This window comes from Trichomonas vaginalis, chromosome III, assembly GCF_026262505.1.
Source record: "Trichomonas vaginalis G3 chromosome III, whole genome shotgun sequence".
In the NCBI taxonomy this organism is placed as follows: domain Eukaryota; phylum Parabasalia; order Trichomonadida; family Trichomonadidae; genus Trichomonas; species Trichomonas vaginalis.
In genome coordinates, this window is record NC_067205.1 from 6,109,844 (window position 1) to 6,134,418 (window position 24,575).

Sequence of the window (24,575 nt, forward strand, 5' to 3'; positions counted from 1 at the left end):
TACCATTTTCTAAGGACTGTACCAACTGCCATCTAAAATATTTATTTTCTTCATTGACAGAAAAGTCACCAACAATAGTTTCAATATTTTTTGTTCCTATCAAACTTTGGTATATTTCATTGACATATGTTTTATCTGCTTTATTTTCAAGGCTAACGTTTAAGTCTGTTATTTCAGAAGATGTATGTGTATGTCCAACGTCACTTTTCCTGTTTAAGGTTTCTTGTAAGTTTGTAATATTTGCAATGGTATGTGTATGTCCAACGTCACTTTTCCTGTTTAAGGTTTCTTGTAAGTTTGTAATATCAGATATAGAATGTGTATGTCCAACGTCACTTTTCCTGTTTAAGGTTTCTTGTAAGTTTGTAATATCAGATATAGAATGTGTATGAGTCTTATCTGCTTTTGTCTCTAATGTTTCCTTAAGACTTGGTATTTGGTTAATATAATGTATATGAGTCTTTTTAGAATATTCGTTTTCAGCTCTTGTCACTTCACTTGACATTTTATTGTCAACATATGTTTTGTCTGCTAGTTCAGGATGAGTATGTTCTTTTGTTGCATAAGCATTGTTAGCTCTTTCTTCTTCTTTTGCTATTGCATCGTCTACATATTCTTTGTCAGCTTTGTTGTCAACATCTGCTTTCAAAAGAAGTTCATTTATAGGTTTCTCGTTTAAAGTTCCTTTTGTTGGATTTATACAGACAGTATGGTTCTTATTGTCTTGAAACAGAAACTCATCTGTCATTGGGTTTAATGTCAGTTTAAGTTTCCATCCTTCAATGACTCAGATATCTTAGAATAGTTTGAAAAGTTTGTTGTGTTCTTATTTAGAGCTTGCATAATGAGTTGTCGGTTGTGTTGTATTTCTCTCATAGACGCTGTTTCATTTGACATTTTTATTATAGATAAAATATGCTTCCAATAGAAAAAGAAAATTCTAGAGTTGCTACAACTAAACCATTAGATGAACTTTTTACTAATGTCGGTCAAAAGTTTGAGACAGATACCGTAAAGCATGAAGGCTATCGTTTTGACTACCCATTAAGATGGTTAAGAGACCCATCCGTCACAAAAGCTATTGGCTTTCGTAGAATGAAGTTCATTTCAGAAGCCATACATGGTTTCCCATTTACGGTCGGTTTTGAAGTTCGATACTATAACAAAGAAAAACGTATGTATGAGAAATTTGAACAGGGAAAACTTTTACAAGTTAGTTTGCTTATAAATTTAGAAACAACTCTTCAAGCTTTTCAAGAAAAAATAAACGATATCTATATTGAATATGCAAACCAGTATAACATTGACGAAGGAGAATACCATCTCGATATTATTTATGACAGGAAAAATGCAACTGTTAAAATCAATAAAATAGAAGACCTTGGAGAAAACGTTTATATTTCTACAAAATATAACAACTTGGCATGGTATAGATTTATGAGGATGTTAAATCAGCCTGCAGCATATCCAGTACACCCGGACTATTATGAAGTCGAAAACCCTAATGGAACATATGAAAATATTTTCGACCAAGATGCTATTATTGTTCATGCTTCATTTTCTGGCGCCCAAAACTCTTTCTTATGCTTGGCAAATGACTTTTACGAAAAACCTACAAAGTTATACGAACCACCAAGTGGAAGTATTTCAGACTTTCAAGTATGGTTTACTACAGATGGAAGAAAAAGAATAATTCCATTATACCATGCGTTTTACTTAGAACTTAGTTTCATATACAACTACTATCGAACGGTAAAAATATAATTTTTTAATACGGTTGAGGTGTTGGATTTGGTTGCCAACTAGACTGTGGTGCAGGTTCAGGCTGTTGTATAACAGGAGCTTGTTCTTCTGGTTCAGGGTCTTTAGGTATAATACCAACAAACTGACCTACTCTTTTACCAATATTTTTGACACCGTTCCAAATTCCTTTTCCGACAGATTTTATTCCATTCCATATACCTCTTCCAACTCTTCTGAAGAAGTTTCCAATACTACTGAAGAAACCCATTTTACTAGTAGTAAAAATCAAATGTCCGCCTAGTCTCTTACGTTTCCTGTTGAGTTCCATAGCATTCTTTAACTGGAGCTCATACATTCTGTTTCTCCTCTGGTAGAAAACATATTCTGGGTCAACTCCTGTGTTCGCGTCATCTGCATAAAGTTGTTTATATCCCACTTCAGGGTTTGTATAAAACTCTTTCCATCTCATATTTGCATACCATGGTGGCAAACCTAACGCAGCGTCATTTGACATGGCAGTTTGCATTTGTACATCTGTTGGCACTTGACCATAGTTTGCCATTGCAGTTTGTATTCTAACTTCATTTGGAATATTCTCTGGGTTTGGTTGTCCAGGTTGCTGTGCATTCGCTAAGTTCTGTGCGTCCATTTAATATTAGATAAAAATATCTCTTACGAGTACATATGCTGAACATTTGCAGGCATTGGTTCATCTTCATATTCTCTGTACTTTTCTGCCACGTCAAATAAATAAATGACACAATGGAAAAAACCTAAAACAAGTAGTCCTATTTCAAACCACATTTACTTACTAATAAAATTTCTTTATTGTGACACTTTCTCCGGTTTATAGGACCTCTCTCATATTCTATCTTGTCATATATAAACTCATAGTCATGTATGTCCTCTAACCATCTCATAATGGTTTCCAAACCACTTTTATCGGATGTAAAGTAAAAGCATGGATGGTTATGTATAACGTCTAAAGTTTCTAAAGAGTCTCTCAAAGTCCAGTCTACTTGGTATTGAAAATCCCATGTGTTATAGAACGGCGGGTCCACTATAAAGAAAACATTTTCCTTGTCTTTATATTTTTCATACAACTCTGTCCAATAACATCTCACAAACTCTATACCCTCAATATATTTTTCTATGTTCTCTTTGAAAACATTTGTATAGTTAAGATATAAAACTTTTGACATAAGTGTTTCAATGTCATGAACTCTTATAGAACCACTATATAATAGTCTAGCAGATATACTATCCCAGTCTATATATTCTGCTTTTTTCAAAACCTCTCTCACAATATTTTTCTTATCTAATGGTATACGTTCCATCTTACCTATAGGTATCTTTTCTTTTAACTCTTTCAATATATTGTTTGTGTCTGGTATATGTTTGAGACGGTCCATATAGTTGTCGAAGTCATTGCATATAATCTTTGAGTCTGGGAATATTGTATGACATAAATGGGATATATAGAAACTTCCACCGAACAAATCTACAAATGTTAGACCATTCGGTAGTTTCTTAAGTTCTCTCAATATAATATCTTTACATCTACTCTTATTTCCAAAGAACGGTAACGGCGGTTTTGTAAAATTCATTTATATATAATAATAAAAATGTTTTTACCCAAAAAGTGACAGAAAAGTGACAAAACATGAAAACATATATAATTTGTGAAAAGTGACACATTATATAATGTTTTCGACCCAGAAGACTAACAATTTTCCGAATAAAAACTTCATTTATACCAAACATCTTCGGGGCTAGAGGGCGCAACGCGCCTGGAAGCCCCACTACCTTTTTTTATTCTTATTATTCTACCTTATTTATTTATGATATTCATTGATGTCAAAATAAAGTCAAGTTGAAATTTTTATGTAATTTCAATGTGACAAAAAATGGTTTTAATTCTCAATGTTATATTATCATATCCTAAGGATGTCGTTTTGTCCCCCCGGGGGTTGATTGCGTCCCCCAAGTGGGGGACGCTGGGGAACAAAAATTGAGAAGCTTTGTTTGATGAAGTCAGAGTCTATTTGTAAAGTGTCAAAATAATTATTGATTACTGAAGTTCAAATATTATAATATATACAGCACCTCGTTAATATTTAAAATACATTTATCTAGTTTTTGTTGAATTTTCTTGCATTTTCAGAGAATTGATATTTAATTTTTCTTAAATTTTAGCTCTATGAGCTTTGTAATGACATGATTTTGATTTTTGTTAAAGGTAATATATTAATCATTAATAAAATCAGGAAAATAAATTTCCACCAATCCCCCAATCCCCCATGGGGGACGCGGCCAAATATACATTCAATTTTGAATGTCCCCCAGTCCCCCATGGGGGATTGGGGAACAAAAAGTGACGCTCTATGAAGAGTCGATGAAAGGCCAGGAAGGGGCTCTGTTGTTTCTATTCCAGAATTCAAACCCAATTTACTGTTATTGGTGCTTTCAGCCTGAATATTTACAAAATTTAATTTTTGAATCAGATGAAAAACTAAAGCGAATAGTAAATATCAGTATACATTATTAAGATTTATAAAAACAATACATAATTAATGCATAAATTATAAATTGCATTTTTCAAAATTGGCTTAGATATATCATTTTCATTAAAATATGAACAGCCTAAGTCATGATTAAAGAGTTATACATTTATATTTTTGACACTTTACAAATCATTTTTGACGCTTTACATGTTCCCCAGAGTTCGAAAATTATTTGGTCGAGTCCCCAAATGTCCCCCAAGCGACATCCTTACATATCCATAAAAATCATAGAAAGATATATCGAAACCAAGGTGAAAAGTGCGAGTATCAAACAGCTTACAGTGCGCCCTTTATATGAATTTTGAATGAGTTAGCTAATTCATGATAATAATTTTCCCGCAAAAAATGTCATGAATTTGATATAATTGGTCATGAATATTTGAGATTGAAATCAAATACGATTATATTTTTCGAATAATCGTAATAGAATTTTAATAATATATTTAAAGAGTTATGTGTTTAAGGGTGTAATTATTATTTTATGATATTCTTTCACATTTCCTAACAACAGTTTTATTTTATGTGTCTCTTCAGATCTGTATTGGACATTTTGAGTGAATGTCAGAAAGTGGTAAGTAATCCTTTAAAATTAGCTTATACCATAAACAATATTTTGAAAGTTGCCGGATATTCTTTGTTCAGACAAAAAAGATGAAATGAAGAATATTTGGTAAATTCTGATTTGGTGATGATAAATTATATGAGGAATATAACAATATTTCTTCAAACTGTAAAAGAAATGTTTATTAAATTACAAGATAAAAGAGAAAAATTAATATATTTTGGTTTTTCATCAATATCTGAAATATGATTTTCTTTTCCAATGATGAAGTACTTACAATAATCATTGTTAGATAATGATTTTATTAAGTTTATGATTTCAACTGATCCTGCTGTTGTTGGATTTTCTACATCAATGAAACAATTATCAACTATGATTGTGCTTCCAGTTTCTGCATAGAAATAATTCTGAGAAATGTTGTTATTTGATAAACAACAACATTTTAAAAATAGTAGTACATCCGATGTATAAATTAAAACGTAATCAGTAATATTTTGGAAATTTGTTGATTCGAAACTAATTATTGATCTTGATGATGAATAAAGAAAAGCAGGGGGAAAACTAGTTTGAGTATTATGTTTATTATCAAAAAATATTGAAAATAAAACTTTTGATTCTGATTTAAAATCTAGAAATCCAAAAATACTTCTTCCATAAACTTTTGCATGAGAAATATTTGAATTTGAAAAATTAATTTTTCCGTTATGTAGGTAAATATTATACCATCCGATGAAACTTTCTCTTCCACTTTTAGTGATTGAAGATGAAAGAATTTTGTTTTGGAATGAATCTTTGTCTGAAACATATGATAAACAATAAACTCCAGAATAATTTAATGTTAATTTGGAAGAGTCACTTATTATTCGATCTTGGACACATTCACCTTCACTGGAGAAGTATAAACATCCTCCATTTCCTGAATTACTACAATTTGTGAATTTGGTGGTGTCAATTAAGAGTTTGGTTGTTTCTTGAGATGTATCAAAACGTATGGCACCACTTGTAATATGGTCATCAAATATGCAGTTGCTGACGTAGTAATTTTGATCTCCTTCAGAAAGTTTTTCTTCTTTTTCTTCCCAATTTGCTTTGGGAGGGTTTTCTAAATAATAATCAGTCCAGCCGCAATGTAAATTGATTGTTTATAACAAGCATTTGGCACTAAAATATTATTTTTGATTATTTATCGTTCCGATCAAAACGATAAATTAAAAATTGAATAATGTCAATTTTTTTGGTATTTTTTTGATAAAAATTCCTAAATAAAACAATTTTCTGGCATTTATCATTTTTGATGACTGATTGATGTGATGACCATCAATAAGGCAATATATTGTCGCCTTCATTACAAGTAAATTTGATGATTCCTTTCATAAATTATTTTGATTTATCGAATTTGAGTTACAAAGTGTAAAGCATTGTCTATTCAATGTATATAGCATCTTTTATAACTATGTGAAGAACAATCATGTCTTATTTGTCATTTTTCCTTCTTAAATTAGGCAAAATCGCAACCGAATTTTTAAATCTCGATCGCAAAGAAAAATTTCGATTTTTTATAAAATCGCGAACTTCTGAAAAATTGCGAACAGAAAAAAATCGCGATTGTTTTTGAAATCGCGTTTTATTAGAAGTACGCGATTTTATAAAAAATCGAAATTAGATTAAAATATAGCGTCTAAAACCAAATTGCGAACAAGTTATGTATTGATTAAGAAAAATATATTTAAGATGAAGAATTGCTTGCTATGATGTACTGATTCATGATCAGTACATCATAGCAAGCAATTCTTTACATGAAGTTCGAAAACTTGGGTGCAATCAGATCTGATTGCACCCAAGTTTTCGAACTTTGTATAGGGAATTAAAGGGTGAGAGATATATAGTCTATCTATATATCTCTCACCCTTTAATTCCACCTCTGTAAGCGATAAAATTTTATCAAATATTTTATACTACGAGAAATTATGGCTTTGTTTCATAGACGTATTGAATTTACCGATTGTGTTAAAATGAGATCGCTTAATCTTTAAATTTATTAAGTTAATCAAATTTTTGATTAAACGCAACGATGTTTTGTGAAATCAAAACGATAAATATTCAATGCAAACGCACCTGAGCTATGTTCCTTTATTGCAGCCATTAAACATTTGTCTGGCTCACAATTTGAGAGCACTTCACCTAAATAATGCTATAATGAAAATTGAATTAATAAAAATCGTTTCTTCAAATAATCTTCACAAATATATTATCATTATGTGAATTTTTACTTATAAAATTAAATACATATTTAGTTTCTAGTATTTTTTTTTCTATTGTCATTCAAAATATAGCTACAAAACGAAGAACCATAATTTTGATAAACACTAAATGATAATATGATTTATAATATAAATAAAATATTTTCAAGTCCAATAAATCAAAATTGATATTTTAAAAAAAAACTAATTAAGAATTCAGTGATAATTTTATCAAATATTACAAGACAATATGATTTATAAGCAGAATAAAATGTGAATTATATCAATATGACACTTTTAACCTTTTTTAATCCGAAAAATCCAAAATACAATTTATACATATATTTAAGCAATATAATTATATATGTGATGATAGATCTCCATGATCAGAGTTTCGAGTTTTATTGAGTATTCATTGGACATCAAAGTTGAATCAAAGCAGCAAAAGTGAAATTTTCCGAGGAAATTTTGATGTAGCGAATTTTTTGTGTGAGCATTAATAGATCGAAATCACAAGAGAATATAATACCTCGCTACATATACTATTATATTATCATGTGAAATAAGAATGTTGAATCAATATCAACTGAGATATAATAGTATATAAAAAGTATTTTTATCATAGCTAAAAAAGAGATTTTTCACATGACAAAATTCTCAATGGAGAAAAACCATCTATATCCTACATATAACGTATAACGCATTGTTTTATACTTAAACACTTCTCTATGGATATATCTTGCGTAACATATATCTATCAGACTCGCTCATTTATTAAGCTATTAATAAAAATAGTATTCCATGAAAATCGTTTTTCCATTATATTATCCGTGAAGTGCGGTGTAAACTTCACAATTCTCCGCTTCGGACGGAAAGAATTGTGTAGCCACACACACTTGTCATGCATAATTGTGTATTAAGCAAAACGAAAGCATTCACGATACAAATCTGTTAATTATGAATACTTTGATTTGACATTGAATATCTCATATCGAGATTTGAGATATCAAAAGCAAATTTTGATTTTTTATTATACAATTTATATTTGTAGTCTAATTATTATAGATATCATCAAAATATTGTGAAAGCACAATTTTTGGACCAGAAATTTTATAAAATATTCAATAGCTCAATTTTTCGAAAGTATTAGATAGCTATTATATTTGACATTGAATGCAAATATACTGTATGTGATTTTTATGAATATTTGTATTAGATAATTTGCGATCTGAAAAAAAAAATTGAATTTACTAATATTTGTTCTATTTATATAATATACTCGGGCATTATATTATGATTAGAATACAATTGCTAAAATCGAGTCTAATATTTTAGAATATTTTTTTAAGATATTTGGGATTGAGTATTCATACTATGTGATTTTCATAACCAATGAATGTGCCCTACAGTATAAGTAAAAATAAGAATAATTTTTTTCAATTTGATATCTTTTTTTAAAAAAGTGTGATTTTCACAAAAAAAGTGTTATAGTAGTAGGATTATAGTCCATACAATACTATTGTAATCTCTTTTCTCGAATTTAATTTTTCAATTAGCAATTCGAGAAAAAAAATATTACTTAAAGGACGACTTATCACTCCGAAAAAGACCAAAATTAAGGACGTGATTTTTTTGAAAGTTCGCGATTTTTCAAAAAGTCGCAATTTTTTCACGAATCGCGATTTTTTAAAAAAATCGAAATTTATCGTTCAAATCGCGATTTATTAATAAATCGCGAAAAAATTCTGTTCGCGATTTTTAAAAAATCGCGATTTAAGCTAAAAATCACAATTTATCATCAAAATCTAGATTTAAAAATTCGGTTGCGATTTTGCCTATTAAATACTTCAAGTTAACATGAGCAAATTTCATCATTAATGACAATCAAATATTCATATTCTATTTATGTTTATTATTTGTCAGCGTGCAATTTCTCATACTATCTGTTATTATCTCTCATTTTATCATTATTTTTATAAAAATATATGTTTCGATTGTAAAAATCTAAATTATTACAACATTTGAGTTTCATTAAAAAGATTGATCGATTATGATACTTTGAATATATTATAAGTTCATAATTAATCTCTCTTTAATAAAATATTCATAAAATAATGAGAAAAATAACTCATTGAAAGAGAGATTGCATAACATATATAAAGAGATATTGTGTAGTGACTTAGAATAAAACTTAAGTAGAATATGAATAAATGAATTAATAAAAAATAATATTTTTATATAAGAAACAAACAAATGAGTAAAATTTATTAATATATAAATAGTTAAACATAAAGAGATAATCCAGTGCAAAAAAGACATGTGCCGTTAATGCAGCAGCGCTTGCAGCAATGACGTGAACATGATTGACATTGTTCTGATGAAATAGAGCCGCAGATAGGACATCGTGTTAATAGTTCGTGACGAAAATGTGGTGAAAGAACACCAATAGATGTCCATAATGTAACATTAAGATCGGAATCACTAGATGTAAAACATGTGTTGCTGCCGTGGATTTGAAGAGAAACGATTTTATGTTGATGAGGACTTTCTAATTCTTTAATTTCGATGAATGAATAATCGGCGCGATATGATGTTAAAATAATATTGCCATTAACAAAACCAACTAATGAATAGCGGATAGATTCAGAATTAGATAATCGAAAAACACTAAGTGATGATGTCTTAGATTTATTGAATTCACGATGGGCGAGATGACTGCCATTGATACTATACAAATAAAGTGAAATCTCGGTCAAAACCCAGACAAGACCACTAGATTCATCAAATTTGGATGTAACAATGTTTTCTGAAAGATCAACTTTACAGTGGATTGTTCCTGAAAATGCATCCCAAATAACAAATGTGGATGAATATGATGTAACAACAATACAATCATAGCCACATATGTCTGAAATAGGTTTAGATGGTAATGAAATGGCGGACAATGATGAAATCTCGGTAGGAATACCAAATTCGTATTTGATTCGGAATGAACGTGATAAACAAAATGCATAATCAACAACTAACAACAGGCCGTTCTCAGAAAGTGAAAAGCCAGTGCTGTAAACAAATGTTGGTGATGTGCGTCGGAAAACAACATTACCATTGCGAATAGATGTAACAATGATAGACATGGATGAAATGTCAAGTTGGAAAATCAAATCACGTGAACATTGAAGACGATGACTCATTAATGGTGATGATCGGATACTTTCACCATCAAAGATGACGTGCTTAGCTTTAAGAGACATGACTTGTGGAGTGATGATGTTGTGGATATTACAAATTGACTTCTTGTGCGAACTTGTTACTTTAAGTTTAGCACTAAATGAAACAAATTCTGAATTTTGGAATTTCTTCAATGAATTACAAAATGAAAAAATGTGTTTAGAGTTCTTCTCGGATTCAAGTTTCTCGTTGATATGTGATGATGTCTTCATACCAGATTTGAGAAGTTCCGGAATAGACATAAACAATGGACTGATACATTCTTTAGAAATAGTAGGAATTTTATCGATGTCATAAAATGTTGGATGCTTGATTTTCTTCTTTTTCTTCAATGAAAAAATGTCGGGAGTAGAATTACGTCGAAATATTTCTGCTTTCTTCGTGTTTTGAATAGTTTGTGGAACAATTGATTTTGAAAATGTGACTGTCGCTCTGCTTGTTGCAACTGGTGTCTTATGAAATGACAAACTAAGAATTTCTTCTGAAAATGATAAACGTGGGAAAACTGGTTGATCGTCACAATTAACAAAGAATCGACCACTTAATGCATTGTAGATCAATAGTGTGTCTGTTGCGGTGATCAACCCATTTGCGAACTTTTGGAGTGATTCTTCAATAGATTTAACACGATGAATGAATGGGAAAGGAGGAAGTGAATCTAAACACTTTTCGCTGATCTTACTGAAAAATGGACTGATTTCATCTGAATTCTGTTTACAAAATGTTAAAATAAAACTACCACATTCGAAGCCCCAAAAATATATTTTTGTTCATTCTTATGAACATAAATTAATTGTGAGTATTTGACGCTGATGACAATTCGACCAGCAAAAATGGATGTACTGCCCCAGTCACCTTGGATAGATTCGTTGATAAGATTCTTCATTTCATCATGACCTAAATCTTGAAGAATCATTTTATCATGTTGAAGTTCTGAAAATGTGACAACATCAAATGATGTTTCGAAGAAAAAAACGGAACAATGCAATTTCTGTGAAAAACGTGATAATTCGGTATTAAACTTATATAGCAAATTACCTTCGTTGTTGTGGATCTTCAAGAATAAATCGGTAATGTCGTTTCGATGTGTTGCAACTGCTTGCTTGCTGTAATAATCGTATTCGATTTCACAACGACTGAAATATGATGGGGATAACAAACGAGGGGGATAAAATGGAAATGAACGGGGACAAAGCGTGAAATAAATTGGACTGTAATCATCAATAGAACTCTTCTGGTCTTTGATTTCTGTCGAAAAACTCATCCATGATACCATTTCTTCTAAAACAATGAACTCTGAATTTAATGAACTCAAAACTTCACTCATCAACAATTCGTAAACATGTTTGTGAAAATTTGAGATTTCGCGACTCTTATGATATTCAAGACTGATTAATGGAAAGTTCTTACAAACAAAATCTTTGACATTAATAGATGAAATAACTAGACTGATTTCGATACTTTTCTGTTTGTAAAATGGTTCGAAATATGTGATGTCGCCTTTGCGTGCAAGAGAAAGAATATCACTTTCAACTTTGTTTGAGATCTTGTCAAAGAAAAGAGATGTGTTTGTATGAGATAATAATAAAATGTAAATCCATGAATAAAGTGATTTAGAATTATCAACTAAAATAGAAAATGCTTTCATGCATGAAATAATGTGACTAACAATCAATGGAACTTTGTCTTCTGATAAATGACTGAATAAATTAATCAATAAACAGTCTGTAACTGATGAAATAGAATTAATGATTTCATTATTTCCTAAAAGCAAATTAATAAATGTCAAGATGCGTAAAAAGATGTCTGTTTCGAAGCCTTCTAAATAATTAGAATTAGATAAGAATAGAAGAGATGTGAACAAATTAATGATTTGTTGTGTCTTCGGTGGATTTGTCAAGATATAGTTCAAAACATTGATAGTGAAGAATTTGATCAATGGATCATTTCTGATTTTAGAAACTGAAACAAATGAAAGAATGAAACTACAAATAAAACTTGGATTTGATAATATCAAAAAGTTGTTAATGAAATTAGAAAACTGTGTAATTTGATAAAAGTTGATATTATTGTTTTTGATATCAATAAGTTTATCAAAATATTCGATACCATTGATGTCAACTGTTTCTATCCTATATGATTTTTCTAAGACTTTGTCAATATTAATCCAGATTTTTTCATCAACTTCAATGTGAATATTTTCTGAATTACTTTTAAGAAATTTGAATTTGGTACGATCTTTCAAATAAATAATATTTAAACATAAACTCAACCATGTAGAAAGACAGATAACAAAATTCTGATTTTCACTTAATATATTGATCTTTTTCAACATAAATAATGAAAGATCATTGACGTATTTCTCTAATTGAGTGTTACCAGACCAACAGCTAATTGTACCAAAACTAATCAAAACAATGCCTAAATTATAAATATCTGGATGATGAGATTGGTCTAAAATAACAACGATATCTTTCCAAACACTGTCTGAAACAAAGCATTCAGAAACAACTTTTTGCATGATGCGTGTGGGTAAAACATAATCATTATCATATGAATTCAAGAGAGACATCAAATGAATGATTTTGATCTTCAATTCGGTGGAAACAACTAAACAAATTTCAACAAAAAAATCAAATGGACAGATAGAAAGAACAATATCATATGTGAATTTATCAATGAATTCTGTGAGTGCATTAATAATATTAGACTTCATTTCATCAGAACCAATACGTAATAAACAGTTAAGATATGGTTTCAACAATGGAACTTTATTGATATTTTTTAAGATTGCAATGATCATTTTACATAAGCCTTGGTTGTCCATGATTTTCTTAGTCAAGAAGATTTCGAAATTGGCAACAGATCGAAAATCATTTTCATTGAATTGTTCGAAAATACTTTCAACAAGGATGTCGTTGTTAACATTATCCCACATCTTCTTGTGAAGAAGAATGCTTGTCAATGCTGATTCTGATTTAGAATTCTTGGATAATGAAACTAAAAATTCTAAAAACAAATTTTTCGAAATAAATTTGTGTGAATTAGAAATAGAACCAATTAAGATCTAATAAAATGGTTCTGATTCATAATGTGTAATCTCTTGGATATTTAACAATATACGAAAAACTGAACTGAACTCTTTCTCATTATGTGAATTATGAAAACTTTCTAATAGTTTTCGTTGTGGAAAATTAGACAAAAACAACATAGGAAAGCCGAAATATGGAACTAAAACACAATTCGATGGAATATAAACATCAAAATTACCTTTCTCAAGTGAAATTGGCGTGATAATTGTTTCATCTTCATATAATGAAATAACACAACTTGCTGATGAATTAAAAAAATTCTGTGAAAATCTTAAGACTTGTTTTAAAAAATCGAATTGCAGATCCTAAAAATATTAAATCTTTCATAGCTGCACAAAATCGACAAAATGTCAAATTAGATCTCTTAGCCTTTAAATGGAATGTGAAAACAACTCAAGTTACATTCAATGCCAATGATGAACTCTAATTTTGTGTTTTTTGAACAATATCTAATTAGAATAAAGCATTTGCTCTCTTAATCTCATTCTGTTGATCATGTTTATGATTTATTTATTAAATTGAATAAAAATAAAGATGAGAAAGGTAATGCAAAGTAATGATATTTGTAACTAGGACAATCAAGGAGATAGATTTGGGTGATTCGAATGAAACCATCGCCTGAATGGCCCGTTTCGTTACCACCAAGAGGATTTGGCATATTACTTGTGCCATCAATCATGACGGTGTGATAAAATTGGATTCCACTGTAATGAATTGATGGATCAAATGATTCTGAAAACTTCAGATTTTCTTCTGATTCTGATGATTCTAAAACGGAAATACAACCTTTATGGCCACTGATGAAGGAACTCCCTCCACCTGAACCACAATTTCCTGGTAAATATGAGTTTCCACCGCCAAAATAGCCCCCGCCACCTCCTGCATTGCCATCCGGTGTATGACCATCATATCGTCGAGATTCATTTCCGGCACCGAAACCAAATCTTCCTTTAATACCTCCTTCGCCGCCTGATATTTGCGTACCACCTCGGCCATAGTTGCCAGTGCTATTATAGCCAATCAATCCACCACCAGGACCACCCATTTCGTAACAACCGTCACTTGATCCAGCGCCCGATGAAACAATAATTCGACTTTTAAGACCGGAAAAGTCGCCATAATCACCTGGAAGAAGTCGGATATCAGATGAGCCACCACCTGATATTTGGCCTGGACCTCCTCCACCATATGATGGAAAAGAGGCATTTTTATAAGCTTGTGATCCTACGTGTAGGTAAAGTTTAATGGAATGACGGAATACAACATAGCCGCTTACGTATGCACTCCTGATTGGGTTAGATAAAACTATATCGTTTCCTGAACCTCCCCATAATTCAAAAAGATAATTTCCTCGTTTGAGGAAAACTTCGTAAGGAGTTGAATGAGAAGCATTGATACCTTTATATTTATATAATGTGGATGTATTTCTCAATTATGAGTCGAATAATAAAATACTTTGTAGAAGTAAAAAAAATTAAAATTGACAGTCAAATAATTTTCAATGAAATAACCTTTTAATCAGTTCACAGAAATTTAATTGACGTCTGATTTATTTTGAAATGTTTTATGAATTATTTTTGAACTTTCAGCGACTATTCTTATTATTCTACCTTATTTATTTATGATATTCATTGATGTCAAAATAAAGTCAAGTTGAAATTTTTATGTAATTTCAATGTGACAAAAAAATGGTTTTAATTCTCAATGTTATATTATCATATCCTAAGGATGTCGTTTTGTCCCCCCGGGGGTTGATTGCGTCCCCCAAGTGGGGGACGCTGGGGAACAAAAATTGAGAAGCTTTGTTTGATGAAGTCAGAGTCTATTTGTAAAGTGTCAAAATAATTATTGATTACTGAAGTTCAAATATTATAATATATACAGCACCTCGTTAATATTTAAAATACATTTATCTAGTTTTTGTTGAATTTTCTTGCATTTTCAGAGAATTGATATTTAATTTTTCTTAAATTTTAGCTCTATGAGCTTTGTAATGACATGATTTTGATTTTTGTTAAAGGTAATATATTAATCATTAATAAAATCAGGAAAATAAATTTCCACCAATCCCCCAATCCCCCATGGGGGACGCGGCCAAATATACATTCAATTTTGAATGTCCCCCAGTCCCCCATGGGGGATTGGGGAACAAAAAGTGACGCTCTATGAAGAGTCGATGAAAGGCCAGGAAGGGGCTCTGTTGTTTCTATTCCAGAATTCAAACCCAATTTACTGTTATTGGTGCTTTCAGCCTGAATATTTACAAAATTTAATTTTTGAATCAGATGAAAAACTAAAGCGAATAGTAAATATCAGTATACATTATTAAGATTTATAAAAACAATACATAATTAATGCATAAATTATAAATTGCATTTTTCAAAATTGGCTTAGATATATCATTTTCATTAAAATATGAACAGCCTAAAAAAAGGTAGTGGGGCTTTCAGGCGCGTTGCGCCCTCTAGCCCATAAAAAATTTCTGAGGACGAGCCAGCCGGTGACTTTTTTGTAGAGCACTCAAAATAGTATAACTTTGTCCGGACAAGTAAGGGTCTATCATCGCTACAGGAAAAGTTACAGGCGTTCCAAGGAAGTATACTTTGAGAAGCCTTTTTCCCCTTATAGAATGAGATAGGACGGTTATTTTACAAAACTGACAACACTTTGACCGAGTAGTTTTTTGTGCTGAACAAAAAGTGTCATATAAACATCTGTCAAAAACCGCTTTTTAACTTCACTTAAAATGCCACGTAAGCTACGTAAGAATATACGTAAGAGGAAGGGAGCATTGAAACATCCAATAGTAAAACTGACACCACAACAACAGTTGCAACAACAAATGATGAATGACCCCACTATGTTGCAACAAATGTCAAGCAACCCTATGCTTTTAAACCGAGTTATTGGTGCACAGAGTGGAGGTTTAAGAGCGGCACTTTTAGCGAAAATGGCAGGCTATGGTGGAGCTGCAGACGGAACAGCTTATAACCCTCAAAGTCAAATGAATTTGAGTTCACTCAAAAATCAAATAACAGATGTCAAAAAGTCAAACATAGACATACAGAAACAAATAAATGAAAACGAAAAGAAACTAGAATATGACAGACAGACAAAGAAACTAAATGAGTTAAACGTAGAGAAAAAGAAGAAAGAAGAACAACTGAAAGAACTAAGTACAGAGGAATATGCGAAAAAAGTGTCAGAAAAAGCAGCGGAAGTAGCAAAAATGGAACAAGATGTTATAAATTTGAAAAACCATACTACTCAATATAAAGTACTGAAAGATGAAGAGATAAAACAAAAAGCCATGAAGACATATATGGATAGCGATGAGTATAAAAAAGAAGTTGAAGCAAATGTAAAGGCAGAAAAACTTTTACAGTTGCAAAACCAAACCGTACAGTATGAAAACTTAGCACAAGAAAGTAAAAATAACGACGCAGCCATGCAAAAGGCAATGAAAAGCGCAGAATATATAAAAGCTAATAATGACTGGTTAGATGCCCAAGCCAACACTAAAGCAGCCCAAATTATAGGGTCAATAAGGACAAAAATACAAGCGGATGAAGACAGTTCAAATGAAGCTTTAATGAATGCTGACTTTAAGAATGCCTTCGAAGCTCTTCATAGTAAGGTGAAACTAGTGAACGACTTCTCATCTGGAAAGAAACTGAAGTCTGAAGGTTTCGACAAAGAGTTAAGAGAAGTAGCACAAAATATGACGAAAATAACAGATGCAGCAACGAGACAGGCAGCTCAAAGTGCCTATGACGCCGTTAGAGCAGCTGTTGTGGAAAGTCAAGAAAAAGAGTTACAACAGACCAAAACAGACCTAGTAAATGCTTTCTTAAAAATGAAAAGTCAGGTAGGACATTATGCTGCAGATGGAACATATGTGCCAGCTGGTGGAACTTATATACCACCAAACCCTCCAAGAGAAGCACCTGCACCAGGACTACCTAAAACATTTACATCGTCACATGGACACAGACACAGGCATGCACAACAACAACAACCAACAGTTCAAAATCCAACACAGCAACCAACAGTTCAAAATCCAACACAGCAACCAACAGTTCAAAACCCTGCACAACAACAACCACAAACAGAGCAAGGACATAAAAGAAGTAGAGAAAAAGGAAACCAAGAATTCTTAAAAATGCTTAAGGAAGATTATGGTTACCCAGATACTCTTGACTTTAGTGACAGATATAAAGAAGCTATTAGAAAGTTCAAGGAAGGAAATACTGACCCGAACCTATTTAGCTTTATGGTTCAGCATAAAATCGGATATAATCTCAAACCTGGAAAATACAAGCTCGCAAAGGGATATGATTTAATAGCATATCATCCAAATGACATGAATGAATTTACTCCGAGATATTTGATGTCAGAGCTAAATGATAATTCAACTCTCTTCATGAAACGCGTAAAAAATAGAGACGGAACGAAAGAAGAAAGGGTTATGAGTCCGGATGACTTAGATAGGGAACTTGTTAAAAACGGTCTCGGAATATATGAAATGCCAGCAGATGAGGTACAAGAAACTCAACAGGAAGAAGTTCAGATACAACCAGACATGGAAGAAATAGTTCAGCAACAACAGCTAGAAGAGCCTGAAGGAAACGAACAAGTCCCTCCTTTTGAAACTAACTTCACAGAACTAGATGAAGATTTGGAACAGCCGAAAAATCTTGACCCTCAACAAGAGTATGAGGTGAATATGGAATCTTTCCAAGAGTCTAAGAAAAATTCGGCTGACATAGTAGAAGAATATCGAAAAATGTTCACCGACATACAAAAGACTCCAACATCAGATGAAAATATTCAGCATAGAATGGAAGTACTGAAAGAAAATGTACGCAAATACAATAATCCTTTTTACTTACAACCATATAACGTTCAATCTTTGGCTGAACTCGGTGAAAATAAAAGGTTTAATTTCAACAAAACATATAGAAATGAAACATTGTTTAAAGTTCATTCAGAACCTAACCAATATGGAAACAAACCTACTTTTGTTTCTGCAGACTATGGAACTACAATGAGATGGGGTCATAAAGCTAATCCGGATAGGTGGTTCATAAACTTACAACCTCAATTCCAAGAAGTTGTAGACGCAATGGAAGTGAATGGTGAACCAGATATAACGGGTATTTTCAGCGCGGCTTTAATGCCATTGAAAGATATGAAACATGCAGATATTTTGGACCAGTATGAAATGAACATGGCTGAGGGAAATATAACACCTGACGTTCTAGAACATTTATCTCAAAGAACTACACAGAACCATAGAGATGGTATATTTGGTGAAGAGTTTAGAAAGAAAGTTAGGGAGAGAGAAGGAAGAGAACCTATTGTACATGACCTTGCAAACGAAAGTTTGCAAAATGTCATAAAAACTTACTTTGCAGACAATGAACTGAGAAGGGATGAATATTTAAGAAAACTCAAATGGACAGTACCAAGTGAAATGTTAGTATTGAAAAACATGTTCCATGACAAAATAAAACTAACTACAGAAATAAATGACGCAAGACTGAAACGTTGGGTAAAAGCTTTCCCATTCACAAAAGATATTATTGGTTACATGGAAAGAAAACCAGAATGGCTACAAAAACATATATTTGAAAACGAGCTTATTCCATATGGACAACCTCTGTTTGAAGAGCTTGAACCGGAAACTCAGGAAAGAGTCATGCAAACAATAAGCGACGACTCAAATACAAACTATGACAAAATCTTTCTAGGATATAGGTTACCTGAGAGGGGCGACCAGAGCCCAAAGGCAAAAAGGACATGGGAAATTTACAACATACTAGGTGAACATAAGGCAAAGATGCTACAACTTGAAGCAGAGGGCAAGTTACCAAAAGCGACACCAAAGAAGAAGAGAAGAGTAGAACAAAGTGAAAGTAGTGAAGAAGTAACTTCATCTAGTGAAAGTAGTGGCAATGAAGGAAAAAGAAGAGTTAAAAACTCAGTCAGGAAGAAAGTAAAGCTTGGTCCGAGTGGGTTCTATTATGACATATAAATCCAACTATTCTATATTTTTACCCATATGAAATGTACGCCGCTCAGAATATAACGCCAACAGTTTTGGATGCCATGAACGGAAATGTTTCCGAATGGTATAACGAATGCGACAATGCCATTAGAAGGTCAGAAATAGTTCCTGGAACTTACGAATATACAACTGCTGTTTCTTATGGAAACGTAGGTGAGTTTGGAGAAGGTTCTTCAACAACAGTAGATATTGCTTGCGACAGGTTTCATATTATTTCTATTGACAACTCATTCTTATACGTGGAACAAGACATTGAAATAAAACCTTCTGCCAAGTTGTCTGACAAGAAAGGTTGGAATGGAATTTTCTATGTCGGATACCAATATGCTCCAGAAGTTTTCATGGGATATAAGATATATTCTAACTCTGACTTAGTTCAAACAGTAACATGGGCAAACTATGAATGGTTCGCTTTGAGAAACTCAGTACAACCACAAGCTAGAGAACAAACAGACCAGTATGCCACCATTGAGAAAATAAGAAGACTTGACCCTAACGTTCCAGGAGTTTATGTTAACCTTTCTGGACAAACTGCAGCAGCAGTAACCAAAGTAAAACTGAAACTTAGAGTTCCTTTGTCATCTTTCCTCATCTTCAGGTTTTTAAGATACTTGCCAAACTGGGCAGGAAAAATTTCTATCGAACTTACTCCAAGCAAAAATAACTTAGTCATTGCACCAACACAAGACCCATTCACTATTACAGACGTAAAGGGAACAAATCAAACGTCATTCGCCGAATTTTGCAAAGACAAAGTTGACTTAGACTTTGGTTTCTCAAACTTCAACAATGAAGTAAACTATTATTTCAATGCTGCTGGAACTGCTTGGGACCCAGTTAAGTTCACATGCGAAAAATTTGAATGCAAGAGAATAGAAAGCAGACTTGCAGTCTATATGTTGGACCCAGATATTTCAAATGCTTTAGCTGCCAAATATATTGCAGTTCCACTTATGTTCCCTATACACCAAATATCTGTCAAAGACTTTGCAGGTGAAGTTGGAAACCAAAATCCAGGAGCCGCAGGTGCAAGAACAGATATTGCTTTAACAACTGCAATGAAACATGCAGATACTATGTTTGTACTATTCAGACGAACTATAAATGACTATTCTTGTTTCTACAACCCTGGTATTAAATATCATATAAACATAGATGGCAAATATTATCCAAGAGAAGAATATTCTACAGTTGAGGATATGAGGTCATACAACCTGACATTAGATGCTATGAACTTTAACAACAACTTCACAACAACCATTAACCCTGAAATGCAAAGTTCTATTATGCCATATGTGAAAGTATGGACTCATACAGGAGGTCAAAAAACTCAATATACAAATGGAGACCGTTCAAACTTTTGGCTTGGCATTCCATTTGCTGACTCAGAAGACTTTATTGGTGGTATTTCAACTGTTGGTACAGTTCAAATACAATATACTGGTGACAGAAACGGTCCAGATGAATTGAGAGCAAAGAAGTTTACAAAACCAATAGCACTTTTCACGGAAGATGCTCTTTTGAAGATTCGTTCGATGAAACCTGCTGGGGCTCCTCAGATTGGCATAACGACAGCTTCCATCGAGCAGATTTTGGCAGCAGGTCAGTAAGTTGTTCTTGAACTGACTTCTCTCCGTCAAATATTGACAGTACGCCAGTTTTGACATAATACTGTAAGATAAACTTACCTTTAGAAATATATGTAAGTTTTGAAGTTATATTTTTGTCTGCTTCAAGAACTTTCACCATTTCAGTTATACCAACTTTCTTTGCTTTATGAAAATATTTAGGTTCAGCAAAGACTGCTATTCTATAACATTTTCCATTGTTTGTGTAAAGAACTATTCTGTCAATGTATTTGTATTGTTTGTGAGTATAAACTTTGTTCTGCTTCAATTCAATAAGATATCCGAATACGTCCATCTTTTTATTCTAAGTAAAATGTCATTTCCGAAAAATAGAAGCGTAAGTGTTTCAAAAGGTTTAATGGCGGTGGCAGATGTGAAGTTAAATTCACCAACTCAAACAAACAGTCAAAGTGTTGTTGTCAATGTTAAAGACAGAGATGTTGAAGTGGGGAAACCATACGAAGACGAAGATGGTATAACAATTGTTCCTGTAAAAGAACCAACATATCCTGAAGTTAACAGAGACTTAAGTTCTGTTGCAGATATTCGAAACGACTACCAACAACTTAAAGACAAACTTCAAACTTAGGAGAAGATTTGTCAAGCTTTAAGTATAATGTTAAACTTGGTCGAACACAACCCTGTAAAAGTGAACTCATATGTCATTGCACCTCATGAAGTTTTGAAAGAACTATTGAAACTTTTGACAGAGGCAGACGATATAAACATCAAAGAAATAGAACCCGACATTGGTTGCTGTGGTGTTTCATATAATGTCATTGACAAGATATACGTTATGAAGGGAGGTGAAACGTTGAACTTAAAATATAGTTTCCCAGACGTCATAAAAATATTTGACGACCATAACATTTCTTTGAAGTTTGTTTGCTAAGTAAATGGCAGAAAACATACTTCTGTATACTATAACAACAAAGAACCATGAGTCATATAACTCTATAACTACATATCTTCAAAGTCCTCAAGGAAGATATTGTAAACTAACCTTAAACACAATGACGACTAAAGCATGTTTTGCTCTTTTGACTCCAGATGACTATATTGTTTTAAATGGTATGAAATACTATTGGGAAGATACATATTCTGAAATACCACCAGGTGGTTTTGTAGACCTGTTTAACCAACTTTTTCCAGATAAAAATATTTTAAGTTCTATAACACATGCGGGAACTATAAACTTTACTGGAACTTTTCCTTTCATTTTAAATGACATGAGTTATAATGCAAAACTTATTTCAGGGTTTTACAACCAAACATTTCCTATAGAAGCAGAATGGAATAATGGATATTATATTGTAAAAGGTTTGTCTGTTCCGTTGACTTTAAGTACACCTATTTTATATATTGTTTCAAACTTAGGTTCAAAGTGTTATTCGAATGTCGACAGAAACTATTATGACCAAAAGATACTTATGCGTATAAACAATACTTTCTCTGCTGGTTTGCCTATTGTTCATTCGAATGCAGAGTTTTCAGCTTTAGTAAACTCAAACACTTTAGCAAACATAAACTTAACCTTAGTTGACGCAAACTTTGTTCCCGTAAAACTTTTATGTCCTATGTATATTTCTATGACAGCAGAAAGTATAGAATTGGAAGATGCAACCGGTGAAGGTATTGTATTACAAGACCAAATGCCTCAAACTCAGCAACAAATGCAAGAAATACCTCCTGAGATGCAACAAGAAATGGTTCAAGAATAAAAAATTTATTTTTTTTATTTTTATAAAAATGTACAGAATAGATGTTTCAGATTTTTATGACTTCCAAGCATTCAGAAATATGTGTCCATTTCGAGACTATAACAAAGCAGTCGAGAATTTGAAACGTTTAGTCATTTATGTCGACTCTGCCCCAGAATGTTATGTTATGAAAGAATGGGATGTTGTCTTTAACAAACCAAGAGCAACAATAGTGTCTGAACAAGAATGTAGACAGAAACTTAAGAAAATAAAAGTCGTACAAGTTGGCATGAAGATGTTAGATGCTTGGGATATCTTATTGTCAAAACTTGAAGATTTTTCAGTTCGAGGTATAAAGTTCTATACACCATCTCCAAACTTCTATTCTATCTTCACTGGATATAAATACGAACAAGTAGAATGGAAAGAAAATATTATAGAAGCTTGGTTAGACCATGTCAAAGAAATTATATGTAATGGAAACGAAAGAGTCTATGAGTATATCTTATGTTGGTTTGCAAATATCTTACAACATCCAAGTGCTAAAAATGAAACTGCTCTCATTATAATTGGAAAACAAGGAACAGGTAAGAATACTTTCTTTACAGATATTTTGTGCAAACTGTTAGAAGGTTATTCGAATCCGAATATGACAAACTTAGAAAACATCTGCGGTAAATTTAACTCCCCAATAGAGAATATGAAACTTATAGTTTGCAATGAACTTCAAAGTATAGATACAACAAAAGTTTTGAACTCAGATGCTTTGAAGAGTCTTATAACAGACAAAGTTGGAGTTGTTGAAAGAAAGTATAAAGACCAAAGAGTTTGTGAAAATGTTGCAAACTTCATTATGGTTTCAAACAATGCTGTTCCGATGAAGTTAGAAAGTTCTGACAGAAGATATGTAGTTGTCAGAACGTCAGATTCTCATATGCAAGATACAGAATATTTTGACGACTTAGCAGAAACTTTGACATCTGACTTTTACAACCACTTGTTCTCATATTTCATGACATTAGATATTTCTAAGTTCAATCCAAGACAAATTCCACATACCGAAGAGAGACAAACATTGTTAGAAGCAAACAAGAGTGTATATGAACTGTTCATAGATGAAACTGACTTTGTGTCATTAGATGAAAAGTCTTTATATGATGAATATAAACAATATTGTCAAGAATATGGTTATATGGCAGCTTCTAAACGTACATTCTTGGCAAATGTCAAAAGTCTTTTAGATGTTCAGAATGGTGTATATACAAAGAAAATTTTTTCTGAGTAAATTTTAAAAAAATATTTTTTTATCAGATAGAAAAGATGACGAAATATATTTCAGTAAACAAGTACATGTCAGGACTTAAAGAAGAACTAGACCCATTCACATATTTGAATGTTTACTTCTACCATTTTGAAAAGTCTACATTTGACAAAATTTGGAACATTGCACCAGTTAAGTTTGCTGTTGTTAGAAAAAGTGGTGCAACTTTTGAAGACTTATACATTGATGGTTTGTTAACAGTCAAAGAAAGTTTTGATAGAAGGTTCTCAAACCTTAAAGAAGGCAAAGCATACAAACTTGTTATACCTTATGAACCAAAGAAGACAGACGACTATGAATATTATGAGTCTAAAGTTGTAGAAGTTCAAGGTAAATTGGGTAAAAAGCTATTAGAGTCTAAGCCAGTGTTTACTCCTAAAGAGGAAGAGAACATTGACATTGACCCAGAAATGTTCTAAAAATAAAA

The 24,575-nt window shown here is 32.1% G+C and overlaps 13 protein-coding genes across 13 annotated transcripts, besides 4 other annotated features; 9 read left to right on the top strand and 4 right to left on the bottom strand.

The window, feature by feature from the left end:
- Positions 1 to 397: part of a mobile genetic element that runs on past the window's edge.
- A 779-nt stretch (positions 398 to 1,176) lies between these two features.
- On the top strand, positions 1,177 to 1,764 carry TVAGG3_0650570 (uncharacterized protein; the record flags this gene model as incomplete). The annotated part of the gene is made up of 1 exon (XM_001315778.1): positions 1,177 to 1,764. One exon carries the CDS (start codon positions 1,177 to 1,179, stop codon positions 1,762 to 1,764), a length of 588 nt encoding a protein of 195 aa, XP_001315813.1.
- A 4-nt stretch (positions 1,765 to 1,768) lies between these two features.
- Positions 1,769 to 2,392, bottom strand: TVAGG3_0650580 (serine threonine-protein phosphatase family; the record flags this gene model as incomplete). Its single annotated transcript, XM_001315777.2, has 1 exon — positions 1,769 to 2,392. One exon carries the CDS (start codon positions 2,390 to 2,392, stop codon positions 1,769 to 1,771), a length of 624 nt encoding a protein of 207 aa, XP_001315812.1.
- A 2,466-nt stretch (positions 2,393 to 4,858) lies between these two features.
- Positions 4,859 to 4,883: a mobile genetic element.
- A 1,712-nt stretch (positions 4,884 to 6,595) lies between these two features.
- Positions 6,596 to 6,808: a mobile genetic element.
- A 3,060-nt stretch (positions 6,809 to 9,868) lies between these two features.
- On the bottom strand, positions 9,869 to 10,579 carry TVAGG3_0650610 (platelet formation protein family; the record flags this gene model as incomplete). The annotated part of the gene is made up of 1 exon (XM_001282526.1): positions 9,869 to 10,579. A coding segment is annotated over one exon (711 nt), but the record flags the coding sequence as incomplete, so codon positions are not given.
- Positions 10,580 to 11,061: 482 nt separating this feature from the next.
- On the bottom strand, positions 11,062 to 11,985 carry TVAGG3_0650620 (uncharacterized protein; the record flags this gene model as incomplete). Its single annotated transcript, XM_051241611.1, has 1 exon — positions 11,062 to 11,985. The coding sequence occupies one exon, from the start codon at positions 11,983 to 11,985 to the stop codon at positions 11,062 to 11,064; it is 924 nt and encodes a 307-aa protein (XP_051088198.1).
- A 1,897-nt stretch (positions 11,986 to 13,882) lies between these two features.
- Positions 13,883 to 14,900, bottom strand: TVAGG3_0650630 (glycine-rich protein family; the record flags this gene model as incomplete). The annotated part of the gene is made up of 1 exon (XM_001315775.2): positions 13,929 to 14,861. The coding sequence occupies one exon, from the start codon at positions 14,859 to 14,861 to the stop codon at positions 13,929 to 13,931; it is 933 nt and encodes a 310-aa protein (XP_001315810.2).
- A 1,275-nt stretch (positions 14,901 to 16,175) lies between these two features.
- TVAGG3_0650640 (protein of unknown function, DUF4106 family) lies at positions 16,176 to 16,589 on the top strand (the record flags this gene model as incomplete). The annotated part of the gene is made up of 1 exon (XM_051241612.1): positions 16,176 to 16,589. A coding segment is annotated over one exon (414 nt), but the record flags the coding sequence as incomplete, so codon positions are not given.
- Positions 16,590 to 17,021: 432 nt separating this feature from the next.
- TVAGG3_0650650 (protein of unknown function, DUF4106 family) lies at positions 17,022 to 17,836 on the top strand (the record flags this gene model as incomplete). Its single annotated transcript, XM_051241613.1, has 1 exon — positions 17,022 to 17,836. A coding segment is annotated over one exon (815 nt), but the record flags the coding sequence as incomplete, so codon positions are not given.
- A 583-nt stretch (positions 17,837 to 18,419) lies between these two features.
- Positions 18,420 to 24,575: part of a mobile genetic element that runs on past the window's edge.
- On the top strand, positions 19,131 to 19,466 carry TVAGG3_0650670 (protein of unknown function, DUF4106 family; the record flags this gene model as incomplete). The annotated part of the gene is made up of 1 exon (XM_051241614.1): positions 19,131 to 19,466. The coding sequence occupies one exon, from the start codon at positions 19,131 to 19,133 to the stop codon at positions 19,464 to 19,466; it is 336 nt and encodes a 111-aa protein (XP_051088201.1).
- On the top strand, positions 19,499 to 20,097 carry TVAGG3_0650680 (uncharacterized protein; the record flags this gene model as incomplete). Its single annotated transcript, XM_051241615.1, has 1 exon — positions 19,499 to 20,097. A coding segment is annotated over one exon (599 nt), but the record flags the coding sequence as incomplete, so codon positions are not given.
- On the top strand, positions 20,213 to 20,707 carry TVAGG3_0650690 (protein of unknown function, DUF4106 family; the record flags this gene model as incomplete). The annotated part of the gene is made up of 1 exon (XM_051241616.1): positions 20,213 to 20,707. A coding segment is annotated over one exon (495 nt), but the record flags the coding sequence as incomplete, so codon positions are not given.
- On the top strand, positions 22,357 to 22,848 carry TVAGG3_0650700 (uncharacterized protein; the record flags this gene model as incomplete). Its single annotated transcript, XM_051241617.1, has 1 exon — positions 22,357 to 22,848. One exon carries the CDS (start codon positions 22,357 to 22,359, stop codon positions 22,846 to 22,848), a length of 492 nt encoding a protein of 163 aa, XP_051088204.1.
- On the top strand, positions 22,877 to 24,112 carry TVAGG3_0650710 (uncharacterized protein; the record flags this gene model as incomplete). Its single annotated transcript, XM_051241618.1, has 1 exon — positions 22,877 to 24,112. One exon carries the CDS (start codon positions 22,877 to 22,879, stop codon positions 24,110 to 24,112), a length of 1,236 nt encoding a protein of 411 aa, XP_051088205.1.
- On the top strand, positions 24,148 to 24,567 carry TVAGG3_0650720 (protein of unknown function, DUF4108 family; the record flags this gene model as incomplete). The annotated part of the gene is made up of 1 exon (XM_001298071.1): positions 24,148 to 24,567. The coding sequence occupies one exon, from the start codon at positions 24,148 to 24,150 to the stop codon at positions 24,565 to 24,567; it is 420 nt and encodes a 139-aa protein (XP_001298072.1).